Source organism: Sinocyclocheilus anshuiensis, unplaced genomic scaffold (genome assembly GCF_001515605.1).
Source record: "Sinocyclocheilus anshuiensis isolate Anshui unplaced genomic scaffold, SAMN03320099.WGS_v1.1 scaffold181, whole genome shotgun sequence".
NCBI lineage: Eukaryota > Metazoa > Chordata > Actinopteri > Cypriniformes > Cyprinidae > Sinocyclocheilus > Sinocyclocheilus anshuiensis.
Genome location: NW_015540898.1, coordinates 1,145,761 through 1,173,400, shown reverse-complemented (window position 1 = coordinate 1,173,400; position 27,640 = coordinate 1,145,761). Strand labels below are relative to the sequence as shown.

The 27,640-nt window shown below is 36.3% G+C and overlaps 2 protein-coding genes across 2 annotated transcripts in view; both read left to right on the top strand.

Moving 5' to 3' along the window:
• Positions 1-1,476: 1,476 nt before the first annotated feature.
• LOC107689015 (dual specificity protein kinase Ttk-like) lies at positions 1,477-15,377 on the top strand. Its single transcript, XM_016486886.1, has 21 exons — positions 1,477-2,000; positions 2,563-2,785; positions 3,124-3,230; positions 3,347-3,490; positions 4,654-4,750; positions 5,505-5,586; positions 5,685-5,794; positions 6,484-6,580; positions 6,688-6,793; positions 6,945-7,164; positions 7,244-7,350; positions 8,821-8,965; positions 9,078-9,198; positions 9,926-10,020; positions 10,108-10,263; positions 10,343-10,494; positions 11,839-11,963; positions 12,001-12,051; positions 12,138-12,228; positions 13,864-13,949; positions 14,663-15,377. Exons 1-21 carry the CDS (start codon positions 1,913-1,915, stop codon positions 14,744-14,746), a joined length of 2,487 nt encoding a protein of 828 aa, XP_016342372.1. The 5' UTR covers positions 1,477-1,912; the 3' UTR covers positions 14,747-15,377.
• A 648-nt stretch (positions 15,378-16,025) lies between these two features.
• The window catches only part of bckdhb (branched chain keto acid dehydrogenase E1 subunit beta), a 72,811-nt gene continuing 61,196 nt past the window's right edge, over positions 16,026-27,640 (top strand). The window contains exons 1-4 of the mRNA XM_016486837.1: positions 16,026-16,284; positions 17,283-17,360; positions 17,462-17,530; positions 25,724-25,857. Of these exons, the coding sequence (XP_016342323.1) occupies positions 16,092-16,284; positions 17,283-17,360; positions 17,462-17,530; positions 25,724-25,857 (474 nt within the window). The 5' untranslated portion in view covers positions 16,026-16,091. The remainder of the gene's footprint in view (positions 16,285-17,282; positions 17,361-17,461; positions 17,531-25,723; positions 25,858-27,640) is intronic.

The following is a 27,640-nucleotide window of genomic DNA, read 5'->3' as shown; positions in this document are numbered from 1 at the left end:
TCCTGTTGCAGAAATTTTTTTCTTTTAAAGGCTACAAAAATTGTTTTTTATCATGAACAACTTACATTTTTTTTTAAACCAATTTTTATGGTAAACAATACTTTTTTTTTGTCAATGTTTAAAAAGTAAATTTATACAAAAAGCTCATTTTAACTTAATATATGCATGTGGATAATAATAATAATATAAGACATGCTTTATATCAGGGCTATTCAATTGGCGGCCTGCCAATCATCTTCATCAAAAACACACAATTATGCCAAAAATACAATTTATAGTTTATGTGAAGATTGTTTTAAGTTCACTATCCTAATACAGGGAGAACAGGTTTTGCATTCAGTATTCCATCCTTAAACATTTCTGTTAATAGGAGAACATCAGATCATTTATCAGTATACACAGTAGAGATGATGGCAATAGCAACAGCACTACAGTGGATAGAGGAGACTCAAATCAAAAAGGTTATACTTTGTACAGATTCATGTTCGGCATTAAAGTCATTGCAATCATTCACATCTCATAGTAGACAGGATATAGTAAATGAGATATATGAAAATCTGTATAGATTTAAGAATATAACATCATGATAATATTTATGTGGATACCAGCTCATACGGGGATAAAGGGTAATGAAAAGGTTGATGGATTAGCAAAGCAGGCATTGGAAAACGAGGAGATCATGAATATCTCACTTAGTAAATATGAAGCAAAAGCAGTAATTAAAGCATATACCACTAAGGAGTGGCAACATAAATGGGATACAGGAAATACAGGACGTCAACTTTATGAAATACAGCGAGAAGAAACTCTGGTTCACACTCCAATACAGTAGGTGGCGATAATGCACCTTAACATTGGTGCTACCCGCCATAAAACAAGAAGAAGAAGAAGAAGAAGAAGAATAGGCTACTTAGTAAAGAGATGCCATTAAACATATTTAAAATATGGGTAGTTTCTAACTACATTAATTTGGAGGTTCAATGTGAAATTATGACAATATATTAATATGCAATTAATCATGATGAACTAACTACATGAAACTAACTGAATAGCCCTGCTTTATATTTTCCACATCTCATTATATTATAATATCATTAATCTCAATTCCACATGGTTGCAAGTAGTTTGTTTCTATATTGCATATCAGTTCTACACATCTTTACATCTACATCAGATGTGTTGAACTACTAGTTTGAAAATGTTCTAGTTCATGTTTACAGCATGAATTCTAGTGAAAGTATGACGCACAGCCCCGCCCCTCCGGTGCGAACTGGTCACGTGGAATACAAACGGGCCAATAGGAACGCGCGTTTAAGGGGGCGTCGCGAATTTTGAAACGGTTGCTCAACAAAACATTGGATAAATCCTACCGTCAAAGTTTCCTCCTTTCTCTTTCTAAGTATACTGCTTTAAGATACTCTAATATCGGTCCAAAATGCGTACAGTGCGATTTAGTGCGTCAAGATGTTGATTGTCAATAACTAAAGCGATAATACACGATTGTCAACGAGAAATGTTCTGTTGTAGAGTGAGCTTAGCCGGATAGCTAGTTGCTAGTTTAGCTGTTAGGCTAATAAACACAGCAAGTTAAAAATAATTATATCAAAGAATGCATTTGATGAGAGTTAAGATCTAGTTAGTAGGATAAAGAGCTGAAAGGGCCCCAGACATGGATGACGCACTTTACTGTGTGACTTAATATCATCTTTGAATGGTGTTTTGCCCATAAAGAGACCCAACATTGATAAGTTATCTAGGTTTGTGCAGTTTGAATACTTTAAGGTCTATTAAACATCAAGGATGGGATGAGACATGTTTGGAATGACTGAAGTATGGTGTCGTCTTCCTGAAGATGTCAGTGCAGTACAGTAGGTGTTGTGTTGCTGTGTGCTGTGTTGTTTAGTGTGCAGAGATGGATGAAGAAGAGAGCACAGAGCGACAGATGCAGATCGCCATGCTGTGTCAGCGGCTGGCCAAGATGAAGAAGTTATACAATGATGGTAAGAACTTCCAGATTTGGGTCATAATTTTGCCCACACTTTAAAGGGGTCATATGATGCGATTTCAATTTTTCCTTTCTCTTTGGAGTGTTACAAGCTCTTGGTGCATAAAGAAGATCTGTAAAGTTGCAAAGACTAAAGTCTCAAATCCAAAGAGATATTCTTTATCAAAGTTAAGACTCTGCCACGCCCTCCTAAAACGCCTCGTTCTAACAACATATTCTGTTACACCAAATACACAAAATAATGATCTTTAAAATAGCATCATATGACCCCTTTAAAACATGGATATATTTGGGAATTCTAGGTCTGGGAATGTTGTGGAAATGAATACAATCTTGAGAAGTCATGAACGTTCCTGTAATTCCAATATAAATGTTTGTAAATATGCCCGGCTCGGAAATATTTCTTCTTTCAGAAAGCGATCTCTGAAATGTTTAGTAATGATTCTGATCCAATAATCACGAAAGAATGCAAAGGTCAAGGAAATTCATTGGCCAAAACAAGAATCCTGGGTGTTAGTCAAGCAGAGCAGAACAGTATCGGCTTTTCTTCCATACAGATGACACAGATTACATCAACCAGGCCATCAGCTCAAACTCACCCGACACCTGCCGGACGCTTCTGACCAATCTGGAGAGGAAAGGCAATCCTCAAACGGATCCCAGCCTGCTCACTAAACTCATCGACTGCTACACGCGTGTCTTTTCCAGCATGCCGTTGGGCAAGTACAGTCAGATTGAGAGCTACGCCAAGATGCTGGTCAGATTTGCAGAGTTAAAAACGTAAGTCATCTCCTGTTTCACTGGGATTTGTAATTCTAATTTCATTATTATGGATGTTCTGTACATCATGATCTGTTTCATTCAAGAATAGTTCACCCAGATATGTAACTTGTCATTATTTACTCTCTTATTTTGTTCCAGTTCTGTAAGAATTTCTTTGTGGAACACAAAAAGAGAATATTTAACAACTTTTTTACATTAGGAAATATACTTAGAAAATAAAGACAGATTTTTAGTTTTGGGTGAACTATTTTTTGTTATAAATAAACAGATCTGTTTTAAACTGGCAAATATTTTAGTGCATTTTTTTTTTTTTTTTAGTCTCTCTTTGTCAACAGCATCCAAGATGTAAATGATGCACAGGCTAGTTTTGACATAGCGAGATCGCACTGTAAGGATTTTGCCTTTGTTCACATTGCTTATGCTCAGTTTGAGCTTTTGCAAGGTAAGGAGACTTAAAAATTTAAATAAAAATCTAAGGCATGTAGTAAGCTTCTGCCTCTGTCTGAAATGAATCGCTAATTGAAAACATGGCCATTAAGTTGCTTTCATTCTCCCCAGGCAACTTTAAGAAATGCACTTTGATTCTTCAGAAGGCTTTTGAAATGAATGCTAAACCCAGGCGCGTTCTGGAGGCTGCCGTGAGGAATCTAAACGCAGGCAAACGCCAGCTCCTCTCGCATGAAGATAAGGAGAACATTTCAGGTTAGTTCGCATCATGGCGACTACTTTTTACTATGCTTTTGTATGGAAGCCTGTTATAGAATAAAAAAATAAACATAAATAATTAAATAAAAAAAGGAAATTGCGACTTTATCTCACAATTGGCAATACTGAGAAAAAAAACAGAATTGCAAGATATAAACTAGCACCTGTGATTAAAAAAATGTCAAATGTGAGATAAAAAGTTGCAAAATTTTAGAAGGGGGGGGGGATTCCCCTTTAGGTGGCTCTTATTGGGGGGATTCTTTTTTTATTTGAGCGGGGAGTTAGGGTATTTTTTTTTAGACATTTTTAAAGTACAATCATCCAACCTAAATGTTTTGTCACCCAGTGTGTTTGTGTTTTACAATTTATGATGTTGTTGATTCATATTTATATTGTGAGGAAGATACATAAAGAACTTTGATTTCAAACTCTGAATTGAATTTATTTTAACTAAAAAAGACAAGTAAACGGTGAGTAATAAAAAAAGAATCGATAATCGCATCATATGACCCCTTTAATGACAGACAGCAGCAGGTTTATTTAGGTTGCTGTCTCTTTAAGACCTTACGCACGGATCTAACTGTTACACAAAAGTTTTGTTTCTCAACTGTTTACATTCACTTAATAGCCTATATATGTTAAGTATAAATCGACTGTTTACGTGAATACTCATCAAGATGGGCATTTTGACATAATTTTGTATGTGTTTGGCCGTTTACGCCAGTAAGGCTCAACACAACTTTATTCTGTAGTCGCGCGCTGTCAGATGCGGCTCTATGTGTGCGTGCTTTGGCTGTGAGCTCACAGAAAGGGGTCTCACAGAGAGCGCGCAAGTACTGAATTTAGCACTTGAATGTTTAAAATTGTAAGACTCAAAAGCACGTGCAAATGATACATTCCGTCATCTGTCCTGAGCGTTTTTCACTCTGAAATATTTGCGGGAATTTCCCACGTTACATGTGCGGAAACTGCGGGAATCAGTAGAACACTGCGCAATGCCGCGCTGAAATTCAAGCCCTGATAAACGATAATTTATTTAAAGAAAAAATGTGATGGTTTGCTGTAAGCATTTTGTTACATTTTATTAAAATCCTGTAATGTATACTTTTGCTTTCTATAAATCAAGCATGCATTTTAAATGCCTTGTGAAATATCTCTAGTGTCTGCACATGACGATGCACACGAGTCTGTGAGAAGCAGCTCCAGAAGATCAGACGGAACATGTGACCTGCAGACCAGCAGCACTTTTCACCAGGGGTATGAAAACTTCTGTTCTTTCATGGGAAATTCATGAGAATTTTGCAGGCCATAGCGAATCAAGCAACATATTTAATATTATTAAAAGGCTAAGAATAACCACATTTAGTAAAAAAAAAAAAAAAAACACATGATGATACCACATATTGTTAAAAAATATTGTTCGAAAGTTTAGGGTCAGGAAGTTGTTTTTATTTATTTATTTAATTTTTATTCAGCAAGGATGCATTAAATTGATCGAGTGCCAGTGAAGACATTAAAAAAAAAAAATGCTGCTATTTTAAACTTTCTATACATCAAAGAATCCTGAAAAATAAAATGTATCGCAGTTTCCACAAAAATATTGTGCAGCACAACTGTTTTCAACATTGATAATAATCAGAAATGTTTCTTGAGCAGCAAATCAGCATATTAGAATGATTTCTGAAGGATCATGTGAGTAATGATGCTGAAAATTCAGCTTTGATCACAGCAATCAATTACATTTTAACAAATATTCACATAGCAGTTATTTTAAACTTTAATAATATTTCACAATATTATTGTTTTTGATCAAATAAACCCAGGCTTGGTGAGCAGAAGAGACATTAAAAAAAACTTTCTTACCCCAAACATTTAAAACACTTAATTTATTTATGTACCTAATGCACAATACTTACAATTTACAGCCTGTTTTTGGTAAGGAATAGGTATTTGTCATGACAGAAATTTTTACCATGAAAGAATTGATGTTAACAAACGGTCTGCATTCCAGGAGGGATCAGAAGTTCAGTCCACAAGATGAGAACATGCCTGTGTGGAGAGCAGGGTCACAACAAAGAAGAAGAATAGCCATGGTAAGGTGTGACAAGAGGTCAGGCCGTCGGCAAACAACACTTGAAAGTGGAAATGCATATACTTACCTTCCTTCTTTCCTATATGTTCCTTCCTGTAGGCAGAAAGAGTTCCCATGGTGCCGCTCTCTATCCCTGAAAACGAGAGCAGTGACTCTGACGGTGCTCAGAAACCAGAAGCTCCTGTTGCACACGGCGGTGCTTTCTCCAGGTGAGAGATGTGAATCTGTGCAGGGGTGGCGATATGACCACAAATAGATATCAGTCATTTATTACTGTAATCCAGTGAATTAAGTACACCAGGGATGTAATTGTTCCCTTTTTTTTATGGATTTCCATATTTTCCTACAAGAAGCATGACCCACGTGAATTGCGTAAATGCAAGAGAAAAAATGGCTAGGTTTACAAATACATTTAAAATATGTATTTTACAAGTACAATTGTATTTCACACTACAATAGTATTATTGCACCAGTAAATCTTTGTTTAATTTTTATAATTTAAATAATAATTTTTATTATTTTTTAATCATTAATTAAATAACAATAATAGCACTTTCCACTCAGTGGTGAATATGTTATAGTTGATATGCACACACATATTGTGCAGGACATGTTCCATTGTATGTTTGTATGTGTTGCTTTCAGATGTAAAAAGCCCCCAATGAGAGTGATGCCAACTACTACTGTACTGTCACTACTACCCTATAAATGCTTTAGCAAAATCTCTGCTACAAATATACTCCAGCGACTTAAGACTGCTTTTGTGCTCCAGCGTCACATATGTCATCACTGGTGTGTAGCGCATCTACTGTAAAAGTGTTAAACTCTCTCATTTTATAGTCACACTGTTTTAAATTTCTTTGATCTTTATCAAGCTTTAATGTTTGATTTTCTCCAGGCAAACAAGCGGTTCAAATGTCCGCTCCACATTCCCAATGTGCTCCTCAAAGAAAGGCACTCCTGATGAGGACTCCTACAGTCTATTAAACCTGAAGGTATAAGAGTCTTCCTTAAAATACTTAAACTCACCAGTGCTGAGAGTTAGTTAGAAAGAAAGTAAACATCTATACAATCCTGAATAGTGTCGTTCTGTTCTGTGCAGCCTCCCGTGATCAGTCCAGCTCATCTGAGGGGAAACCCTGAAGAGGGCGACACCATCACAGCACTTCTACAAAGAGCAGAAAGAAAAGAAACCACTAGAATGGAAGGTAATTCTTAACTAATATTATATCAATTATATGTTGACCCAGAATACTTTGGTTTTAGTCTGCTTCTATCACACGATGGTGGCTTTGCTCAAACAACTTTTTGTTGCAGTGCACTCTTTTCTGATAGATTTATGTCTTCCTTCTTTCACAGAAACCACTGACATCAACCAGCTCATCAGCACAAACTCTCCTGAAAGTTGTCAGATCTTCCTGAAAAACCTGCAGAAGAGAGGAGACCCTGGTTCAGACCCGGCGTTTCTCTCCAAACTCCTGGACTGCTACTCTAAAGTGTTCGCCAGGTTTCCTTTGGCAAAGCATTGCAAAACTGAAAGCTATGCTCGAATGCTGGTGAGATATGCAGAGCTGAAAGGGTGAGTCAGTGGTGGATTGCACTAAGTCTCATGTCAGCAGCTGATACTTTGAGTAATTTATTCTTCGCCACCTCTACAGAATCGAAGATCCAGAAGACGCTCCAGATCATTTCAGTATTGCCAGATTGCACAGTAAAGCTTTTGCTTTTGTGCATATCGCACATGCTCAGTTTGAGCTCTCGCAAGGTAAAACATGACATTTGTTGGTTTAGTAAGAATATGGTACTTTAAAGACCCCATGCAATTAAAAATGCACTTCTTTTGTCCATTTTCATTAGCTTTGTATGCAAGTGTTTGCCTAGAATAATCACTTTCTGCAGGTACATGCTAAATTTAGCATCAGAGAAGATGGACCAAATATACTGATTACTTCTATTGTATTTATGGGTGTTTTTACATTGGGAAGTAGGATCTTTCGAGATGCGTGGATGAAAATTGGATCATTTCTTTGGGTCTTTTTAAGAGTAAAGGTGCACGGTATTGCAGTATGTTTAAAGCCAGTGTTCTTGAAATCTCTCAGGTAAAACTCATCTGCTTCCTGCTGAGCACGAAGAGAACGCTGCAGGTTAATCTCATTCTTTTCTGTTAAAGGAGACGTTTTGTTCCTCTCTGAGGTGCACTTTAGAGCTTTGTCTGTGTTTTGTTTTTGCTGCAGTGTTTTCACACTGTAATCGCTCTCGCTGGAGATCTGTCTGTCTCTCTGATCTACAGTCCACTGCAGTCGAGTGGTCCGTTTGTTTGAGGTGGACTTCAGTGTTGTTCACACGAGACTCATTTATGCGTTCTGTCATTAGGGGTCCAAGCATCAGAGATTTACATAGAAATCTATGAGCTCCAAAATACTTAAAGATAATTTTTACATTGAAAACATTTTTGTCAAGGTGCAAGACTGAATGCATTGCTGTCGAGTTAAAATTAATTCATTTGTGTATTTCAATATAATGCATAGAATAATACTTCCACAACTTTGATAATTCACTGAAATCATATTATATTGTTATAATATGGCCATTGTGTTACCATATCGTCTACATGAGCCATTGGTGCTCATACCCTGGTAATCACCGTTAACAGCTACATTTAATAATTCATTAGTATGATTATTTTAAAAAAATGATATATTTAGTCTATACTGACATCTTTGGTCCCTGCATCATATTTTCAGTATCTTACAGCAGATTTTTATTTTTTTAATTTATATATTTTTTATTGAAACATCTTTTTCACACTTTTGTCTCCAATCCAATGGGATTTATTATTATTATTATTTTTTTTTTTACATTTTAATGTTAAGTGCTCCAAATCAAAACATTTATTATTACATATAAACCTAAACATGAGCATATTTAATATTGTCTATATTTAGTTATAAAGGAAATAGCAAGCTGTCATTTTTCAGATGCTTTAAGTGATTAACAGTGTGCTTATTACACTAACATGTTTAGGGCTACTTGACTGGAGTAGCCCTGGGTTACATACAGTAAACTTTTGTTTTTCTATAAAGTTAATGCTAATTATTACAGACTAATGCAACCCTAACCCTACACCTATGAGACATTTCACATTTTTGCAATACAAAAACATTGATTTCTTGTTGAGTATGTTCTAAGGTTAACATGAAAAATGCTTGTTCAAAAAATGTGTTTGGTTTTGCAGAAAATGTGGAAGCACTAAGTAACAGAAAGGAAGAAGAAAATCCAATAAAAGCTCCTGAGGAGCAGCAAAAGCCTCTTGCCAAGGAGACTTCATCAGAATGGAAGATTCTTACTCTCATCAACAGACATGCGTCTCCAGAGGTCTGGTTACAGCTCACACTTTTGTGTTTGATATTTGAGCTCAGAATGATTAAAGTCGACTCGGCTGGGATTGCTTCATGATCAGTCTGTTTTGTGGCTCTATTCAGGATCGTAAAGCTCCTGCAGACCTTGTTTCCTCTTCATCCTCACTTCATGCTCTGAGAACACCTGTGCCTCCCAGAGTACACCCCTCTCTCAGCTGTCAGACTCCCAACTACAAAGACCCCAATGCAAACAGGTAAAAACACAGCAGAGCTCATGGATTAGACGTGACTCTTCATCTTCATCCCTCAGAGCCGGGTGTCCTGCGTCCCGCAGCCGTCACAGGTGAAGACATCACGTATATATCAGAAACATGAGACGGACAGAGAAATGTGTAATAGAGAGAACTAGAAGAGAGAAACTTAATTCTTTTAATTTGGATAGAAAAAATGCAGAGCAGATTAAGGAGTATTAGTTGCCAAGGTATCATTTGTTAATTTAATTTAACTTGAAGTACAAAAAAATTGTATAAACTAAAACTTAAAAAATGCAGCAAAATGACTAAAACTTTAACTAAAATTAATATGAAAAAACAAAACAAATTTAAAACCTTATTCAAAATATTAACGAAAACTATAGTAGTGTATCAATGATACTAAAATAACACTTAAAGTCTTAAAGTCAGTGTGGTATGACTTGAGTAAATGGTAATTACATTTCTTGATGAGCTGTTCCTTTAAGAGACCTCCATAAAGTCAGCTTTTTTTGCTGGGGATTTTGTTGCATCCAAACCTTGACTTTCTTGATTTTAATTTTGAAGGAAACCGATAATTCAGTTAAAAACAATGTAGAGTGAGACCTATGGCAAGCCATCTTAATAAAATGAAAATCCTTACAGTTACAGTTTACTAGTGGCTTCATTTCTGCCTCGTTTTCTGTGAAATATTGAATAAATTTAACAATCTGCGATCTTTGACCCTCAGACCCCCGCCTCCGCTTTCTCAAACGAATCCATCACAATCAAGGGCAAACAGTTCTTCATTTTCAAGATGATCGGCCGCGGCGGGTCCAGTAAGGTACGAAAGAAATGATGCATGACTGTATTCTCTGTGTGATTTTTCATTTATATCTGATCCACTGTGTGTAACAGAAATAATTGTGTTTATTTTCAGGTGTTTGACCATAAGAAGCACGTGTATGCTTTGAAGCATGTGAATCTAGAGGAGGCCGACGCTCAGGCCGTGGAAAGCTATAAGAATGAGATTGAGCACTTGAATCATCTTCAACAGTACAGTGACCAGATCATTAAACTCTATGACTAGTAAGTGTGTTGTGATTGGAAACCGTGCCCTAGCTGTTCTAGTGTGCTCCTGATCACATGACTTCCTGTTGGCTCGCAGTGAGATCACCAGCAGCTGCATCTACATGCTGATGGAGTGCGGTCACCTGGATCTCAACACCTGGCTGCGCAACCGCAAGTCCGTCAACCCTCTGGACAGGAAGTGCTACTGGAGGAACATGCTGGAGGCTGTGCACACCATCCACAGACACGGTGAGGGACTCTCTGAACCATCACTGTTACTCCTGATTTGAGCAAAGCATTCGGGGTTGTTCACACAGAATGCGTTCTTGCATTTAAAAAAAGCACACAGCACTACGGAACAGAAAAGAGCACAGGATTTCGAAAAGATGAACTTCTTTAACTTGACATTCTAAACATCTAAGCACGAATGGTCAAAGACGTCTGTCAAGTTCACACTGCAAAAAATTATTTTCTCTTTCAATGCTTTTGTCTTGTTTTCCAGTACAAATATCTAAACATTCTTCCCGTTTAAAATTTAAAATGTATCAAAAGTGAGTTTATGTTTTTATAAGTTTCTTGTTTTAAGAGTAGCTTAATTTTGATATTTGACTTCTGTTCAGTGAACTATATCTCAATATCTCAAGTCATTTTGCATCTCAACTAATCTTGATTTTAAGAATATTTGTACTGGAAAACAAGACAAAAATACAGAGTAAGAAAATCATTTTTTGCAGTGTTACTTACTGCTACACAGCAAAAAAAAAAAACTCTTACATATTTTTGTCTTGTTTACCAGTCACAATGTCTAAACGTTCTTAAATCATACATTAATACATTAACATTATACATTAATATTATATTAATACATTAATAGATACATTAATTTAAGAAGCAAACTAGCATAAGGTATTAAGCCTTGTTTTCTGAAACATGTATCAAAATTAAGTGAGTTTTAACAAGAATAAAATATCTGCCAATGGGGTAAGAAAAATAATCCTGTTTTCCCTTTGAGTTACATTTATTTTTCTTACCCCATTTACTTGTTTAAAGCATAAACTTACCTAATTTTGATTTTTCTTTAACCCCAGAAAACCAGACTTAATATCGTATGCCATTGTCTTACTCCAATGAATGTTTCTTGATTTAAGAATGTTTAGATATTTGTAATGGGAAACAAGGCAAAAATACTAAGTAAGAATGTTTTTTTTTTTTTTTTTGCAGTGTATAACACTAGGGCCTACCTGCAAGTCTCTATTTTAGATAACACCCAACTTTAAAGAAGAAAAAAAATATCTGTCAGTGTGGTAAAAAAAAAAAAGTTAAATGATCTTGCTTTCCCTTTTAATTTTTCTTACTCCACTGACCAATATTTTTACTTGTTTTAAGCATAAACTCACTTAATTTTGATATTCTTCACAAAACAAGACTTTTTTTTTGCTTCTCAACTCAACTAAGAATTTTTAGAAATCTTTACTGAAAATAAAAAAATTAAGTAACTAAGCAAAAATACTAAACACTGTTGAACATGTAATCCAGTTTATTTATGCATGTCTCTGTTTAATTGACGAATTTCGTTGCGTTTTTCATTTGAAGGTATCATCCACAGTGATTTAAAGCCAGCTAATTTTGTGATTGTGGATGCTTCGCTGAAACTGATCGATTTTGGGATCGCTAACCATATTCAGCCTGACGTGACCAGCATCATGAAGGACTCGCAGGTTCGACCAGAACTGATCTAGTATTACACAAGTTATATTTCTCGACTTCCCCGATATCCCAGAGAAGGACCTGCTCGATGTGCTGAAGGTGCGCAGGATGTTTGGCTGTGCTGATCAGTCGTTTAATGACCCCTAGTTAGTGCTCACCGTCTGTCTCTCTGTTGTCCGTTTCAGAGGTGTTTAGTTCGCAATCCTAGAGAGAGGATTTCCATAGCAGAGCTCCTCGATCATCCGTACCTGCAGCTGCAACCTGCACCTGAGCCAGGTACAAACTACAGTCTCATTTCACTGAAAGCAATCACAAATCTAAAGCAGTATGAAATCAGAGCAGAACATCTGAAATTAATCAAGTCATGACGTTAAATGAGTATCTTCCTCAGTATTTTTGTTTTACAAATATCTTAACATCCTCAGGTCAAGATACGTTTACTTGAGATTCAAAATTAAGAAAGTCTTGTTTTCTAAGAAATTGAACAAAATTAAGTGATTTTATGCTTAAAGGGGTCATATGACGTTGCTAAAAAGAACATTATGTTGTGTATTTGGTGTAATGCAATGTGTTTATGCGGTTTAAGGTTCAAAAAACACATTATTTTCCACATACTGTACATTATTTTTTCTCCTCTATGCCCCGCCTTTCTGAAACACGCCTATTTTTTACAAAGCTCATCGGTCTGAAAAGCGAGGTGTGCTCTGATTGGCCAGCTATCCAGTGCATTGTGATTGGCCGAATACCTCAAGCGTGTGACGGAAATGTTACGCCCCTTACCATACTGTGATGCCGTGTCCCAGCAGGACGAGACTCAGTCCAGCTGCTCTGCTCGTGCACATCCCATCATCGGTTCTCTTTTAGCAGTTCAGTCAATGTACTGTTAGGAGTAACCGAATAAATCGGGATATTGGTTTATTTCGTGTCAGAGGGGCGTTATGCAAATCTTCCCACATCGTGACGTAGACATGTGGGGGCGTGTTAGAACGAGCTGTTTTAGGTAGGCGTGGTTGACTCTTAACTTTTATAAAGAATATCTCTTTGGATTTGAGACTTTAGTCTTTGCAACTTTACAGATCTTCTTTATGCACCAAGAGCTTGTAACACTTCAAAGAGAAAGGAACAATTGAAATCGTATCATATGACCCCTTTAAAACAAGAACAAATATCTGTCATTGGGAATGAAAACGTATTTTCCCTTTGAATGAAGTTGATTTTTTTGAGCCCATTGGCAGATATTTCATCTTGTTTTAATCATAAACTCACTTCATTTTTTTTTTTTACTTCACAGAAAACAAGACTTTTTATCTTATGTCTCAAGTAAATGTCTCTTGTTATAAGAATCTTTAGGCATTTGCACTGGAAAACAAGAAAAAAACAATTTTTTGCAGTGTAATCAGTATGTTCAGTAAAAGGTATTTCTATATCCTAGCGGTTGTGATCCAAAACGCCAAACGCTTTTTTTGTTGTTTTTTTTTGTGTAAAATATTAAAAAGCAATGGAGATCTGTTATACAGATAGAAGCTGTATTTTTCAAGTTTAAAGCCTTGCTAATACAAGACACTGTGCTCCCTAGACATTTAGGAGAGTGTATTGATGTATTACGTTCCCTTCAGTTTATTGAAATGTTCCTTAAATTACTTCAATATTCCTCCATAAAGTGTTGCTTACAGGACCTTTTTTTTTTGACAATATATCAATAATTTTAAATGCATTTCTTAAGAATGCTATTTATTTCTTTATATGTAAAACTTTACATATAGATATTACTTGGTGTACCTTTGAAAAAAAACAAAACATTTTTTTAAAGCAATGTTAACTAAATTTCTTGTATCTGATTACTCAACATGCATAAAGCAGATTCTGGCTGTTTTAATATGGTGATGATTGTTATATCACCGTCTCTTCCAGCAGAAGCGTGTGCCGGTGATTTAAAGAAGATCCTCAATGAACTGGCGGCTCTTCAGTCTCCCAACAGCATCGCCAGAGCTGCTAGTGTAAGTGATGATCAGTCCATCATTCGTCCCGAAACACCATCATACAGCACTGTGTGTATGATACCGCTGGACCATTTATAAACAAGAAGAAATTATAAAATAAAAACAATCAAAATAAAACGCATACTAAGGAAGTATAGCGGATTACTTGCAAAAAAATAAAAATAAATATCAGTCGTCACTCTATATCTCCAATAATGTGTGTTAGTAAGATGAGATTGAATTGATCCAAACATATAATGCAATGCAATCCAGTGATGATTGAGAGATGAACAAATAAACGCTCCTCAGAAGATCCTGAGGATCAGATTTGAGACTCTAAAACATGATTGATGGAGAATCAAGTAAAGCTGAGCTGCTTCAGTCCAGTAAGTGTTCATCTGGAGATATTACTGCAGTTATTCTGACCTTTACTTGATCAAAACCAGTCAAGATCTGACAGCTGAAAGACACGTGAAGCTCCAGCTGAAGCTGGACGTTTCTACAATTACACTAAAAGACCTTTTACCTGATAAAAAAAACTCTTAACTATCAATCAGACGACAGAAAGCATGCAGTAGATTGCGTGTGAAACAGGTTTAACAGCAAAGTTTTGATCATTTAGATTCTTTAGGAGTTTGCATATCAAATATAATGCAGTAGGCTTTTTAAGGTTGAAGCAAAAACATTATTGAAATGTTCTTTTTAACCATCTTTTTCTATTACTGCTGCAGAACCTGGCCAAGATGTGCAACAGCGGGAGGAAGTTAGATGTTTCTGAATGTGTGAAAACGTCCAGTCAGACGCTGTGGAAATGACGAGGATGGAGATGATGAAGCCTGCAGGACTCAAAACCACTGTTCCTAAACGCTCAGGAGCCGCTGAGACAAATGTCTCGCACCTTAAACAAGCTGTCAGTCAAAACTGCTTTCACTAGCTGCCATCGTGCTTAACACTTCCCTCGAGACGCGTTAAACAAATTCATGTTTGTTGTCCGTTTCTTCCTAACTGTTTCTGATTTTATTTGACTACATGATGTGAGCTAAGAAAGTGTACATGACAAATAAACACACCTTGTCAGGTATATTCCAAATGTAGTATTCTTTTGTTACATATAATAATGTTTTCTTGGAAGTAACTGTACTCTAGTTTTGCAAAATGACATGTTTTCACGGCCATCTCATTATTCAGTGTTTATTGTCTTGATACCATTTCGTCAGAATGCATGATTACTTTTTTGTGTTCGTCAATGGATTAAAATACTTTGTACATTTTGCATTTATAGAATATTCTTGAAAGCTCCCCTTGAATATTCCACCAAAACAAATCCCACCAAAAATGATCTCCCTTCCTGTGTGATGGCATCAAGGAATTGACTTTGGTTTAAGATACTACAAAAAGAAAATTGTGGGGACCAAAACCATAATAACTGAAAAATATTCTCTCCCAAAAATGTGCTGTTTGAAACATTTTAGTTTGTGATGATATGATTATTTTATAATATATTAGCACATATGCATTAGTTTACCCAAAAATGAAAATTCTCTCATTTACTCACCCTCCACTTGTTCCAAACCTGTACGAGTTTCTTTCTTCTGTTGAACACACAAGAAGATACTTCGAAGAATGTTGATTGACTTCCATAGTAGGAAAAAAAAAATACAGTGGAAGTCAATGGCTGCCATCAGCCGTCTGGTTACCAACATTCTTCAAAATATCTCCTTTTGTGTTCAACAGAAGAAAGAAACTCATACAGGTTTGGAACAAGTGGAGGGTGGGTAAATAATGACACATTTAATTTTCAGGCGAACTATCCCTTTAAGAGGTTAAAGAGAATGACTCGGGCAACAAATAAACGTGATTTTTAAAATAAAGCCAAATATTCTGGATTTATTTGTCAAGTAATTTCGTGAATTGTGATATTCCAAGCTCAAATTATGTTTAATAAACTGTTACGATAAACCAGATAAAACGATTAGAACATTATGGGTGTCTCAAAACCTCTAGACAGCGTTTTCTTCACTGCGCTCTAGGTTGAAACGCGGCCCGTTTGTGACGTACGCCGTCAATCAAAACTCCTCCCACTCGTCCAGCCAATCAGAGCGGCGCTTGTCCATGTGAGCGCTGACGTCAGAGCGCTCTTCCTGCTAGGCTTCCAGCGCAATGGCGTCGACGCGGCTGTTTCTGAGAGCTTCACCCGTTAAGTCTTCGTTAACCGGGTTAACCGGCGGCGTGCGCAGCAGTTTGGGGTTAACTCTGCTTAAACGGTCCCCTGACTGCACAGCCAAGCCGAAAGCGCAGAGGAGACATGCAGCGCACTTCTCCTATCACCCCGACCCTGCGCCTACTCAGTACGGTAAATGCCCTTGTTTACACTTTACAGTGGAGCTGCAGAACAGGAAAGAAGGACTCGTTATTAAATAATATTCATAATACGTAAGCCTGGCTTTGCTGTGGTGTCAGTCTTGCTCTCAAATACACACTGACTGAGTTTTGTCATTATGCACAAATGAATAAATACAGTGCTTCGAAATTAATATCATAAAAGTAATTTCAAACAGTGACCACAACAGTACTTGACATGTAACTTATGAGGTGATTGGGTTAGTTTGCTAAAGTGGAATGAGCACATCATTTCATAGAGGCTGGACGGGGAAAAATAAGATAAAAATAAATAAACTATTTTATGAAAAGACTAATTAGTTGTGTTAAAAGCCTACAACTGACATTTTTTGACAGTTCCCTTTATTAAAACAGTTAATATCTTAAGTCATACTTGTATGTCATATTCATATTATATGAGTACGGTATCCATAATTGCACACATACATGCATAATCGCTGCATATCATTGTAATATAAATTATTGTATTTTGTTACAAATTTTCCACATAAAATGTCAATGAGTAGAACATTAATGCATTGTAATGCTGCCGTTTTACTTTTTATTTTTAAATTATAGTTTCATTAAGTAAGGTGCTAAGGTGTAAAATGTCAAAATTATGCCAATAATGCATAATCAGCATGCACACATTTGCATATGATGCTGTTTAAAAACCAAAATGACACAATCAACATCTCTGTGGTTGGTAATTTTCAGACCTTTTTGCTGAATGATTATTTGTGTAAACCTGCCTTATGCTGCCTAATGTCTATGTTTCCTGAGGTTCACTTATAATGTTAGTAATATATATATTTTTCAGTGCATATAAACCGACAATACCTGTATTACCAATGCATCTGCAAACAAAACGCAAAACCACAAACCCTCCTCTGACGTTTACTAGCAGCGAAATAGAAGATTAGGTGTTTATAGCTGACACTTACTGTACGATTGACTTGAGTGTCGCCGCAGGCCCCACACAGAAGATGAATTTGTTCCAGTCTGTGACCAGTGCCTTGGACAACACGCTCGCCGGCGATCCCACCGCAGGTACGAGAGCAGCTTGACCTCTCATTTCATCTGACTGACTGTAACTGAGGGTCTTGAGTGCGTCAGCTGGTGCGATATATGAACACCTCTGTCTCCTGCAGTGATTTTCGGTGAAGATGTGGCGTTTGGTGGGGTGTTTCGATGCACAGTCGGCCTCAGAGATAAATACGGTGAGTTTTCATGCTCCTAGGACACACGAGGTGAAGTGTGCTCATCTGTGTGTTGTGTGCGCTCACACTAGATGGCAGCACAGTTCCTGCCTGAAGACTGAGTTTAGAATGAAATACCTGCTTACTATTCACTGTGTACTGCATACTTCAAACATAAGCAGTACACGGTAAATTGTAAGCAAGCTGAGTGTGAGTGGTGACAGTTTATCAGCTGGGAAATATAAATGTTAAATGTTTCGAAATTTAATTTAGAAATTTGAAATTGGTTTTGTGTAACAATGTTCTATTTTTGTGAGAATGATCAAATGACGAGTTAAAAAAGAGATAAAAAAATAGGGTTATTTATTAAATAAAACTACAACTCAAACCATAAACAACGTTTCCATTACCTGAAAAAAAAAAACATTAATTGAAAAAAACAAAATAAAATTTCAGCTATTATAGTTCTCATTAAGTACTGAGATAATTAAAACTAAATAAAAACGAAATCTTATTATAAACTATATAGACACAATTTAAATAAACTAATAAAAACGACAAACAAAATTACTAAACCTTTAATTAAAATTAAAATGACAACAGAAAATATAAAAATAAAATCGTGAGTGTGTGTGAGTGTGTGTGAGTGTGTGTGTGTGTGTGTGTGTGTGATAAAATAAAATATTATCAAAAGCTATAATCAGTGATACTAAAATAACAGTGCTTGTGATCACTTTGTTCATCACACTGGAAATGTAAAGTTAGGTTGAGTGCAGTGCATTGTGGGATGCAGTAATTCATGCAGTGTGTCTGTTGTATTCTGCACATTTGGCCATTTAGTGTCTGTCTTGATGTAATTAGTTGCTAGTATGTTAATCGGTCATCGAGGTAAAATGTTAAAGCTGCATAAATAAGCATGAACTTAACCTTGAGGTCAGATCTTGTCCTGTATCTAAATAAAGGAAGTAAATAAAACAAATAACACTAAACTTGTATATTTTCTTGTACAATTTGTATATTATTAATTTGTTAAGCAAACATCCAAGAATGAATGATTTGCTGGAAAAAGCATGTGACTCTTTGCCTTTATTATATGGTAAAAACTTGAGTTCTTAAGCACAAATAACTGTAGATCAGTCCAGAACATTGGCTTTGTTTGAGCCAGTCTTCGTTAGACACTGATTCAACTCTGATTGAATGATGGCAGGAACTGCTTTCAGGTGTTTCTCTAACATTTCTCTTTAGTTAAGGTTGGAACTATGACTTAGCCCTTACTAATCATTACATTTCTTCTGCTTTAATCATTCACTGGTGAACCGCTCATGTGTTCAGAGTCATTGTCTTGATGCAGGACCCAGTTAAAGCTTTTGGACCATTTTTTTTTCTGATAGAAAGTAATAGTTTTATTCAGCACGGATGCATTAAATTGATCAAAAGTGACAGTAAAGACATTTATAATGTTAGAAAAGATTTCTATTTCAAATAAATGCTATTCTTTTGAACTTTCTAGTCATCAAAGAATCCTGATAATAATAATCATGTTTCTTGAGCAGCAAATCAGCATATTAGAATGATTTCTGAAGATCATGTGACACTGAAGACTGGAGTAATGATGCTGAAAATACAGCAGCGCATCACAGAAATAAATTACAGTTTAAAATATAACGTATTTAAAAAAAAGAATAATAATATTTTCACTATATTCACCAAGGGGTTAATGAGATGATTCTGATAACACATCTATAAATACAATGTGTTTACTGTATATACTGGTTAAATATTAGGTTGTTGTCTTGCATCTTGAATCCGGTCAGTTCTAATGTTTCATCTAAAAAGACGTCTGACTTGTTTAATATAGAAACAACATTGAAACGGGTTATTTTCTTTGTTGTAACCAGCTTGTTTTCTAATCTGGTGTGATATGCACATGACATTTTGATAATTTGCATTTTCCTCTGAATATTCATGCACAAATTGCTCTGTTAAAGCTCCTCTAAACCAAATTTAATATGTGCTTTCAGTAGAACATCATAATGTTTGTGTATTTGCGCTCTTTGCCATTCATTTTGTTGCACTTCATCAATTATGCAAGAGTAAATGAAGTAGATTCAGATTGAACAGAACACCCTCTACAGTTTTCACAAGCCATAAATAGTTAAATTATGCGGCCGCAGAGAGTCGGGAAAGAGGAGGAAAACAGACATTATTGTAATGATTAAAAAAAAAAGACATCTGCTGTTTGCCACTCGTTTTGGAAAGAAGCGCTATATATTGAGACACTCTGTGATGTTTTGAAATAAACACAGATCCGCGACTCCAATATGACTCCCGCCGCGTGGGTGCCTTTTGTTTGCTATTGACGTCGGAGGTGTTGACCTTTGAGAGGGATCATTATTTTCCATGCCGTCTCATTAGACGGGAACGGGGTTTTCGTGGCACTCATTTGAGAGCGTCTCTGCTCTCTTTCCCGCGTGGTGCAGATGCAGGTCAACATGTGAAAGACTGACGCACACGCGGCCGTAATGCAGTGCCACCGCTGACCGTCTGAACACGCAGCTCCTTCTGTCTGCTTTAAATTGCTTTCTGTGAAGTGGATTGTGGACTGCGGCCGGTAAACACTGTATTATCTCTGAAATGCCCATCAGCTGCCTGTTGAATGCATTCCTTACTCAACAAAGAAGCTTTTTTATTTCGAGGACTGACCGATTTGTGAGTTGACTAAAACTTTGAAATGACCAGCAAATTCCTGTTCTTTTGCATTATTTAAAGGATCGTTTCAGGTTTAAAATTAGAAAAGCTTGATGGACTGCGTCGATTACCACACAGAGTCATTTGTGAGCCTGGAGCACAAAAGCAGTCTTAAGTCGCTGGGGTATATTTGTAGCAATAGCCAAAAATACATTGTATGGGTCAAAATTATTGATATTTCTTTTATGCCAAAAATAGGATATTATTTAAAGTAAATATAGGATAAATATATTTAAAGTAAATATAGGATATTAAGTAAAGATCATGTTCCATGAAGATATTTTGTAAATTTCCTACTGTAAATATATCAAAACTTAATTTTTGATTAGTAATATGCATTGCTAAGAACTTAATTTGGACAACTTTAAAGATGATTTTCTCAATATTTAGATTTTTTTGCACCCTCAGATTCCAGATTTTCAAATAGTTGTATCTCGGCCAAATATTGTCCTATCCTAACAAACCACACATCAATGGAAACTTATTTATTCAGCTTTCAGATGAATGTATACATCTCAATTTAAAAAAATTGACCCTTATGACTGGTTTTGTGGTCAAGGGTCACATTTTGACTTGTTTCTCGGTTTGTAGAAACAAGCAAATCATGTTTGCAATGGAGGTTTATGGGCCAAGACGTTCTGGAGGGTTTAAAAGCAGAAATGTGCACCTTGTATTTTTTGTTAGAGTGCTTATTTTATATGCAAATCTGTTATTCTGCAGTCGTTAAGTCTAAATCGTCCTTCTGCATTCTCGGTGGATGTGCATGTTAAGCCTGCTTTAAGATAATACCTTGACAGATTGTACGATAAATTGTAGCCAAGATGTCTAGCCACAATTCAGCGTTGTCAGCGGGTCGTACACTGGATGTTAGGGGTGGGAATCTTTAGGCACCTCACAATGCGATCCTCTTCCAATTCTGCGAATCACGATCCGGTTCCAAAATGATTCTTCAGCTACTACTTTAAAAAAAATTTTTTTTTATTAATTAATAGGTTTACCAACTTTGAATGTCAAATTTATTTGTGTGTTTTCATTAAATTACATATGTAAGTACTTTTTAAAATAATTACAAATTAACTCCCCGCCAGCGTTACAGGAGACATCGGACGCCCATTTTCCACAAGTTGGTATGATTCTTTAGGGTCTTCATGAAATGTCTGCAACATACTTTGGTTAAAATTCCTCAGCGGTTGTGTAAAACAACACCCCTTTAACCTTGTCAAAAACAGCTGTGTTCACAGCGACTCATTTCGGTGCATGTCTCTTTAAATGCTAATGAGCTACTGCTCACCCCGCCCCTCTCTTCAGTGGAAGAGGAAAGGCGATTTGCAAATAATCATAAGAAATATAAAGTGTGGGACTGACTTCTTCTGGAGGTGCAGCTGGATCATGAACAGTGGGTACTGATCCATCCTTGAGTTTGAACTTTTTAGTTTTGAATTGTCTCTCGTTCAGAAAGCAGTCTGGAGTAAAATGATTTGCACAAACATAAACGCATTTATGTAGATCGGGGGGCGCATTCCCTTCAAAAACAAAAGTAATCCACTGCGTCTTCAGCGGCTCAGATGTCGGGAGTAAATGACGACTGCTATGTTAATTATTACATCCAACAACAGAACACCTCAATCGCTTAGGAGCCATTCTTGTCTACATCTGGTGCGGCGTCGAAACGATGATGGACTGTTTACAGCTCACTCAGGGCGGGTCTATGCTAAAACAGCAGTGTCCGTCAACAGTCGTGGGAGGGGCCTGTGCAAAGTGAAGTCACTTTGCCCAGATTCTTTGAACGGCTCGCTCTGAGAAAGTGCTTATGATTTGTGGGGATTTAAATTCAAACACCATGTAAAAGTGAATTTTGCGTCCGATGTCCCCTTTAAAAAAAAAAAAACGCCAGCATTTTTGATCATTTTCACAAAATCTTCATGGCCCCCAGAATATTTTGTTGTATGAATATTTGAACATGCAATATGTCAAAAGAAAGAACAGAGTCTCTGCTTTTAAACAAACAAACACAACTCATTTTATTCTAGCTTCATGAATTATTTTTTATCAACACTTGAATGTGGGCAAGTTTCATTCTTGAGGACCACATATAAAAAAAAAAAAAAAAAAAAAAAAGCTCCTGAACAAAAGGCTGAGAAGACCGCATTTTTGTCAAAGACAACATCCAGATCAGATTCAGAGCAATAATCCAAACACAGATGGAGTAGATCACTACTTCAACTAGTGTTGTCACGGTACCAAAATTTCAGTATTCGGTACACATCTGTAAACTGTTGTCTGTTTTAGGGTTTGCTGGTGTTTCAGGATCTTCCTCAGTCTGCAGCTGTAAAAGAACAATATAATATACTTCAGTAAAGCAATGGGCTGAGTCTGACCAAATGCAACATAAGATCATTGACACCAGCTAAAATATAACTTTTCAGGAAATAACAAACCTCAGCTGTTATAATAAATTTAGATAAGATTGCATATATTAAGTGTATATCAAATAGATGGAAACTGTAGTATTAAAAACACTTTACAGTAAGATTTTATTTGTTAGATAACATGACCTAACAATAAACAATAGTTATATGGCAATTATTCTTCTTAGGGTTAATTTCAAAGTTCAATCTGTTAAAATTATTTAATGCACAATGAACAAACATGAAACCTGCTATTGCCCTTGCATTCTGCTTTAACCATGAAACCTTCTGCAAGTTTATATGTGACCATGCACCACAAAACAAGTCATAAGGGTCAATTTTTCGAAATGATATTTGGCCGAGATACAACTATTTGAAAATCTGGAATCTAAATATTGAGAAAATTGCCTTTAATAAAGTTGTCCAAATGAAGTTCTTAGCAATGCATATTACTAATCAAAAATTAAGTTTTGATATATTTACAGTAGGAAATTTACAGAATATATTCATGGAATATGATCTTAATATCCTAATGATTTTTGGCATAAAAGAAAAATCAATAATTTTGACCCATACAATGTATTGTTGGCTATTGCTACAAATATACCCCAGCGACTTAAGACTGCTTTTGTGCTCCAGGGTTACATATTCTTATTCAGTGTTGTGTGTGTGTGTGTGTGTGTGTATTTGGCAGTAAGCAGAATACGGCTGTTTCTAGCACACACAAGTGCCATCTATATTATTGTTTTTCTCTAAATAAAGCATAGACTTCATTCAAGTCACCAAAAGACAAATGTGCTGAAAAACCTTCCAGTCTGGGTCATTATGTGCATTAACCACAATTTGAGGCACTTAACAACAATTGTTGCAGCACTTCTCGTCCAGTACAAGACACCTTCTATTGTCTTATGCATCAAAGAAACAAGCACGCAGCCATCTTTAGAATTCTGTCTTTGATCCTTCGTTTTTTGGAGTAGCTCTATTGCATCGCTGTTGAGGAGTAATTAGCTGGTGAAGTGGATTTACTTATTGTCGAGTTAATGAAAGTTATCTTGAGCATTGTAATGTTTGAAAGGGATGTCATAACAAATGTCAGTAGACCGGGAAGATTTTAAAATGAGCGGTTCATTCATAAATTGGTACAAGCTTACCTTCTCACTCTGGAAATACAAACGGAAGACAGAAGATAACGAGCGCAGCGCTGAAAAGAGGCGGAGCTACAAAAGGACTATAAGAGTGCAAAACTGCCAGAACTTAAGATTCATCACAAAATGTCACGCTAAGTTGTCAGAGGCTCACAATTTTACTTTACGACAACTGAAATCCTTTATGCGCTTAGAAATAAAGGTGTTTTCACAGTCATGCCTTAGAAGAACCATCTGGGGTTCCCCGAAGAACCTTTCAGTGATCATTTCTTAAAACAGGGTTGTCCAAGCCTGCTCCTGGAGGGCCATTTTCCTGCAGAGTTTAGCTCCAACCCCAATCAACAAGGTCTTCAGACTCACTAGAAACGTCCAGACAAGTGTGTTAGGGTGGGTTGGAGCTAAACTCTGCAGGACGTTGAGGAGCAGGATTGGACACCCCTGTCTTAAACGAGCCATTATTTCTTAGCGTAAAAACATTTTAATAATCTAAAGAAAGAACCTTTTCCCATTGTAAAGAATCTTTTTTTTTTTGGAATGGAAAGGTGCCCTGAATGTTAAATGCTCTTCATGGATAGGGTGACCATACGTGCCATTTTTACGGGACACGTCCTGGCCAGGATTTCTATATTTGGCTTTGTTTTCCTGTTTTCATACTTGCTGAAGGTAATGATCGGAAAGTAGCTTGACCAATAACGTGCAGGCATTGTACATAATCGACCAATCGTGGCACGTGAGAAGGTGGGATCTACAGAGAACGGTCGAAGCGATGCAAAAACACATACAGATTAGATGTGTTCGTTCGTTCGACTTGAAGCAGCGCTGCGCAGACCGATCGTTGTATGACATCAAAGTACCGCGAGAGCGACTCGAAAGCATAAGGATACGTCTGCTCTCTATTATAGCTCTTACGGATGTCATACACCGATCGGTCTGCGCAGCGCAAACAGCCAAAACCTGGATATTTTAGGCAATGTAGAAATCCTGGCCAGGACGTGTCCAATAAAAATGGCACGCTTGGCCACCCTATTCATGGAACCATCGATGCCAATAAAGAACCTTTTTATTTTTAAGAGTGAAGGATCCCAGAAATTAGTCTCAGATGGCAAAATCATGGCCAAAATCATACAGTGTGCAATGAATCATGATAGCTTGCCACTTTGACATTATAACTTTATTACTGTGAAATGCAACTTTGGCTTGTTTTCATAAACTGTGAAAGGCATCAGTGATTTTGTGGTAATCGGCAGCATGTGTCCATAGAGGTGAACTTGAGTTGTGCCCAGAACAATCCGTTAACTGCTTTTACTCTGTGTTGTGTAGAAAGAGTTTCATGCATGATTTCACAGAAGTGTCACATCTTTAGTTATTCTTTATGTGTTAGTGAAGCTTCAGTGGAAGAGACGTTCATGTGCTCTGGTATGAATGAAAATAACTTTCCGCTGTAAATATAGAGACTATTTCATGTGGTTCTTTACTGCGTTTAAGGGGAAGCGGAAAACAGACTTTTTGTGTTTTCCTGATCTTGTGTATGTTTACCCTGTTTTGTTTTGTAATATAATTCAATTATGAAAAAAACTTTTTTGCAGCAGGTTTTATGGTTTGAGGTTAATGCTTCCTGCTTTGTACTACATAACATAAAAACCATAAAAAATCTTAAAAAATCTTAAAAGCACGGTCTGTTGAAGCATCATGGCAGTCATCAAAGCTTCAGCTGCAGCTGCATCACAGCCCATGTTTGCGTTTGTGTGCAAATGACTTGTAACTGACATCTTGTCTCATATGGCCTTGTTAGGAGCTTGTTTTGGATGAGCATGTCAGATTTGGTACTTGTTGTGAAGATGCTGATTAAAAACATGCTGATTTAGACTGATTTGAGTGCAGAGTAGGTTGACATTTACCTGGTCTCTCCTCAGGTAAGGACCGTGTTTTTAACACCCCGCTGTGTGAGCAAGGCATTGTGGGTTTTGGGATCGGCGCAGCTGTGGCAGGAGCCACCGCTATTGCAGAGATTCAGTTTGCCGACTACATTTACCCAGCGTTTGATCAGGTGAGCTTGTTTTCAAGAGTCTTTTTTTTTTTAAATAAACTTTGTCCTGGATATGTATTATAATTAAATAGTGTTAGTTCACCTACTTGTTCCAAACATGTATTTCCAAACTAGGCCTGGGTGATAAAACGGTATCGATATTTATCGACGGTACACCTTCATCGATTAACGATATAAACATTTTTCAATATAGCGCACGATATAGGCACGTGCTATGAGTGACGCAGACGGCTCACACAAACACGAACACATGCTGAAATGAGTGCTGTGCCTGCCTGTGATGAGGAGATTGTGAATAAAGAATGAATATTAGTCGAATTTAAAATAAACATTTGCATTTGAATGCAAAAATGGTACAATCGAATGTGAGGAGTGCATCTGGGAGCATCATCAGTGGTGCGCGAGATGCGATGATGATGATGTAAGTGACGTTGCATTTTAATGTTTTGTTAGTCTAGCCCACGAGACGAGCCGCTGCTGTATTATTCGTTCAAAATATTACAGAAATATAATAGCTCAATGCGGAGAAGATCTTGATTAGGTTAAAACCGAAACCAAGCCATTCACACAGAACGTATATTCAGCACATTTTTACATGGACAAATATAATTTATAATAATTAATTAATATAATAATAATAATGATTTATGCATTTAGCAGACGCTTTTATCCAAAGCGAGCCATTCACACAGAACGCATATTCAGAACATTGTTAGATGGACAAATATGACTGCTGCACTCGCGTCTCATGCAAGAGATGCAAAGAAAGTCATGCAAAGTTAAAACAGTTTTAACATTTAGAGAATGCAACGCGAATTTGTGAAGGTTTATTTAATTTCACTGCGTCGCATATGTTTTTAAATGCAATCTGTGTGATGGGTGATTTGGCTCTTTGTATTAGGCTAAGCAATGCATAAACACATGATGCTGTTTTGTTCATAATTGTTTATGCAGTTTACAAAATAATATTTGATTTACATATGTTAATTTAGACGTTATGCACGTTTTTATAGACCGTTATTTGAATTGACAATTGATGTGCTGCATTATTTTGCTTATTGCGTCCTCCTGTGGCCTCGGGAAACAAGTCAAAAGTTTCCTTAAGACTTATTTAATCTGCATATAAAACATAAGAAAGGAGATATTTGTTTCCATTTTATTTTATGTTTGACTGTAAAAAAAAAAGAAAAGATATACATTTGTTGTTTGTCTTAATAAAGTGGGCAAATAAAAAATACAGTGGTTAAATTACATTTTTTTTTCTATTGCTCTGTTTTAAAAAAGGTTATAAAAAATGTCAATAATTATATTATATTATAAGTTTGATACCGAACGATATGAAACATATATCGTTGATATATTTTTTAGCTATATCGCCCAGCCCTACAAACCCATTATATTTTCATTCATCTCAGAAATAGAAATGAAGGTATTTTTAATGAAACCTGAGAGATGTATTTTTTCCACTGAAAGGCTATTACACTAATATCCCAAATTCAGTTTTAATTTTTCTAGATTCCTTTTTTTTTCATTTAAATTTTTCTGGACTCCTTTTTAATGGTTAAATTTAAGTTTTATTAATCAAAAAGCATGTCTAATTAATTAAAATTGTGAAACTGGGGTGTTGATGAATTTTTCTCACCTTATGCTTTATTGTGACCAAATTCTGTGTTTTAGCATGTCTAATTATTTGAATTAATAAAAACAACTTAATTTATTCAAATTTATTCTAACAATGGCCTTATGAATTTTTTTTTTTTTTTTTTTTTTTTTTTTTTGAAAT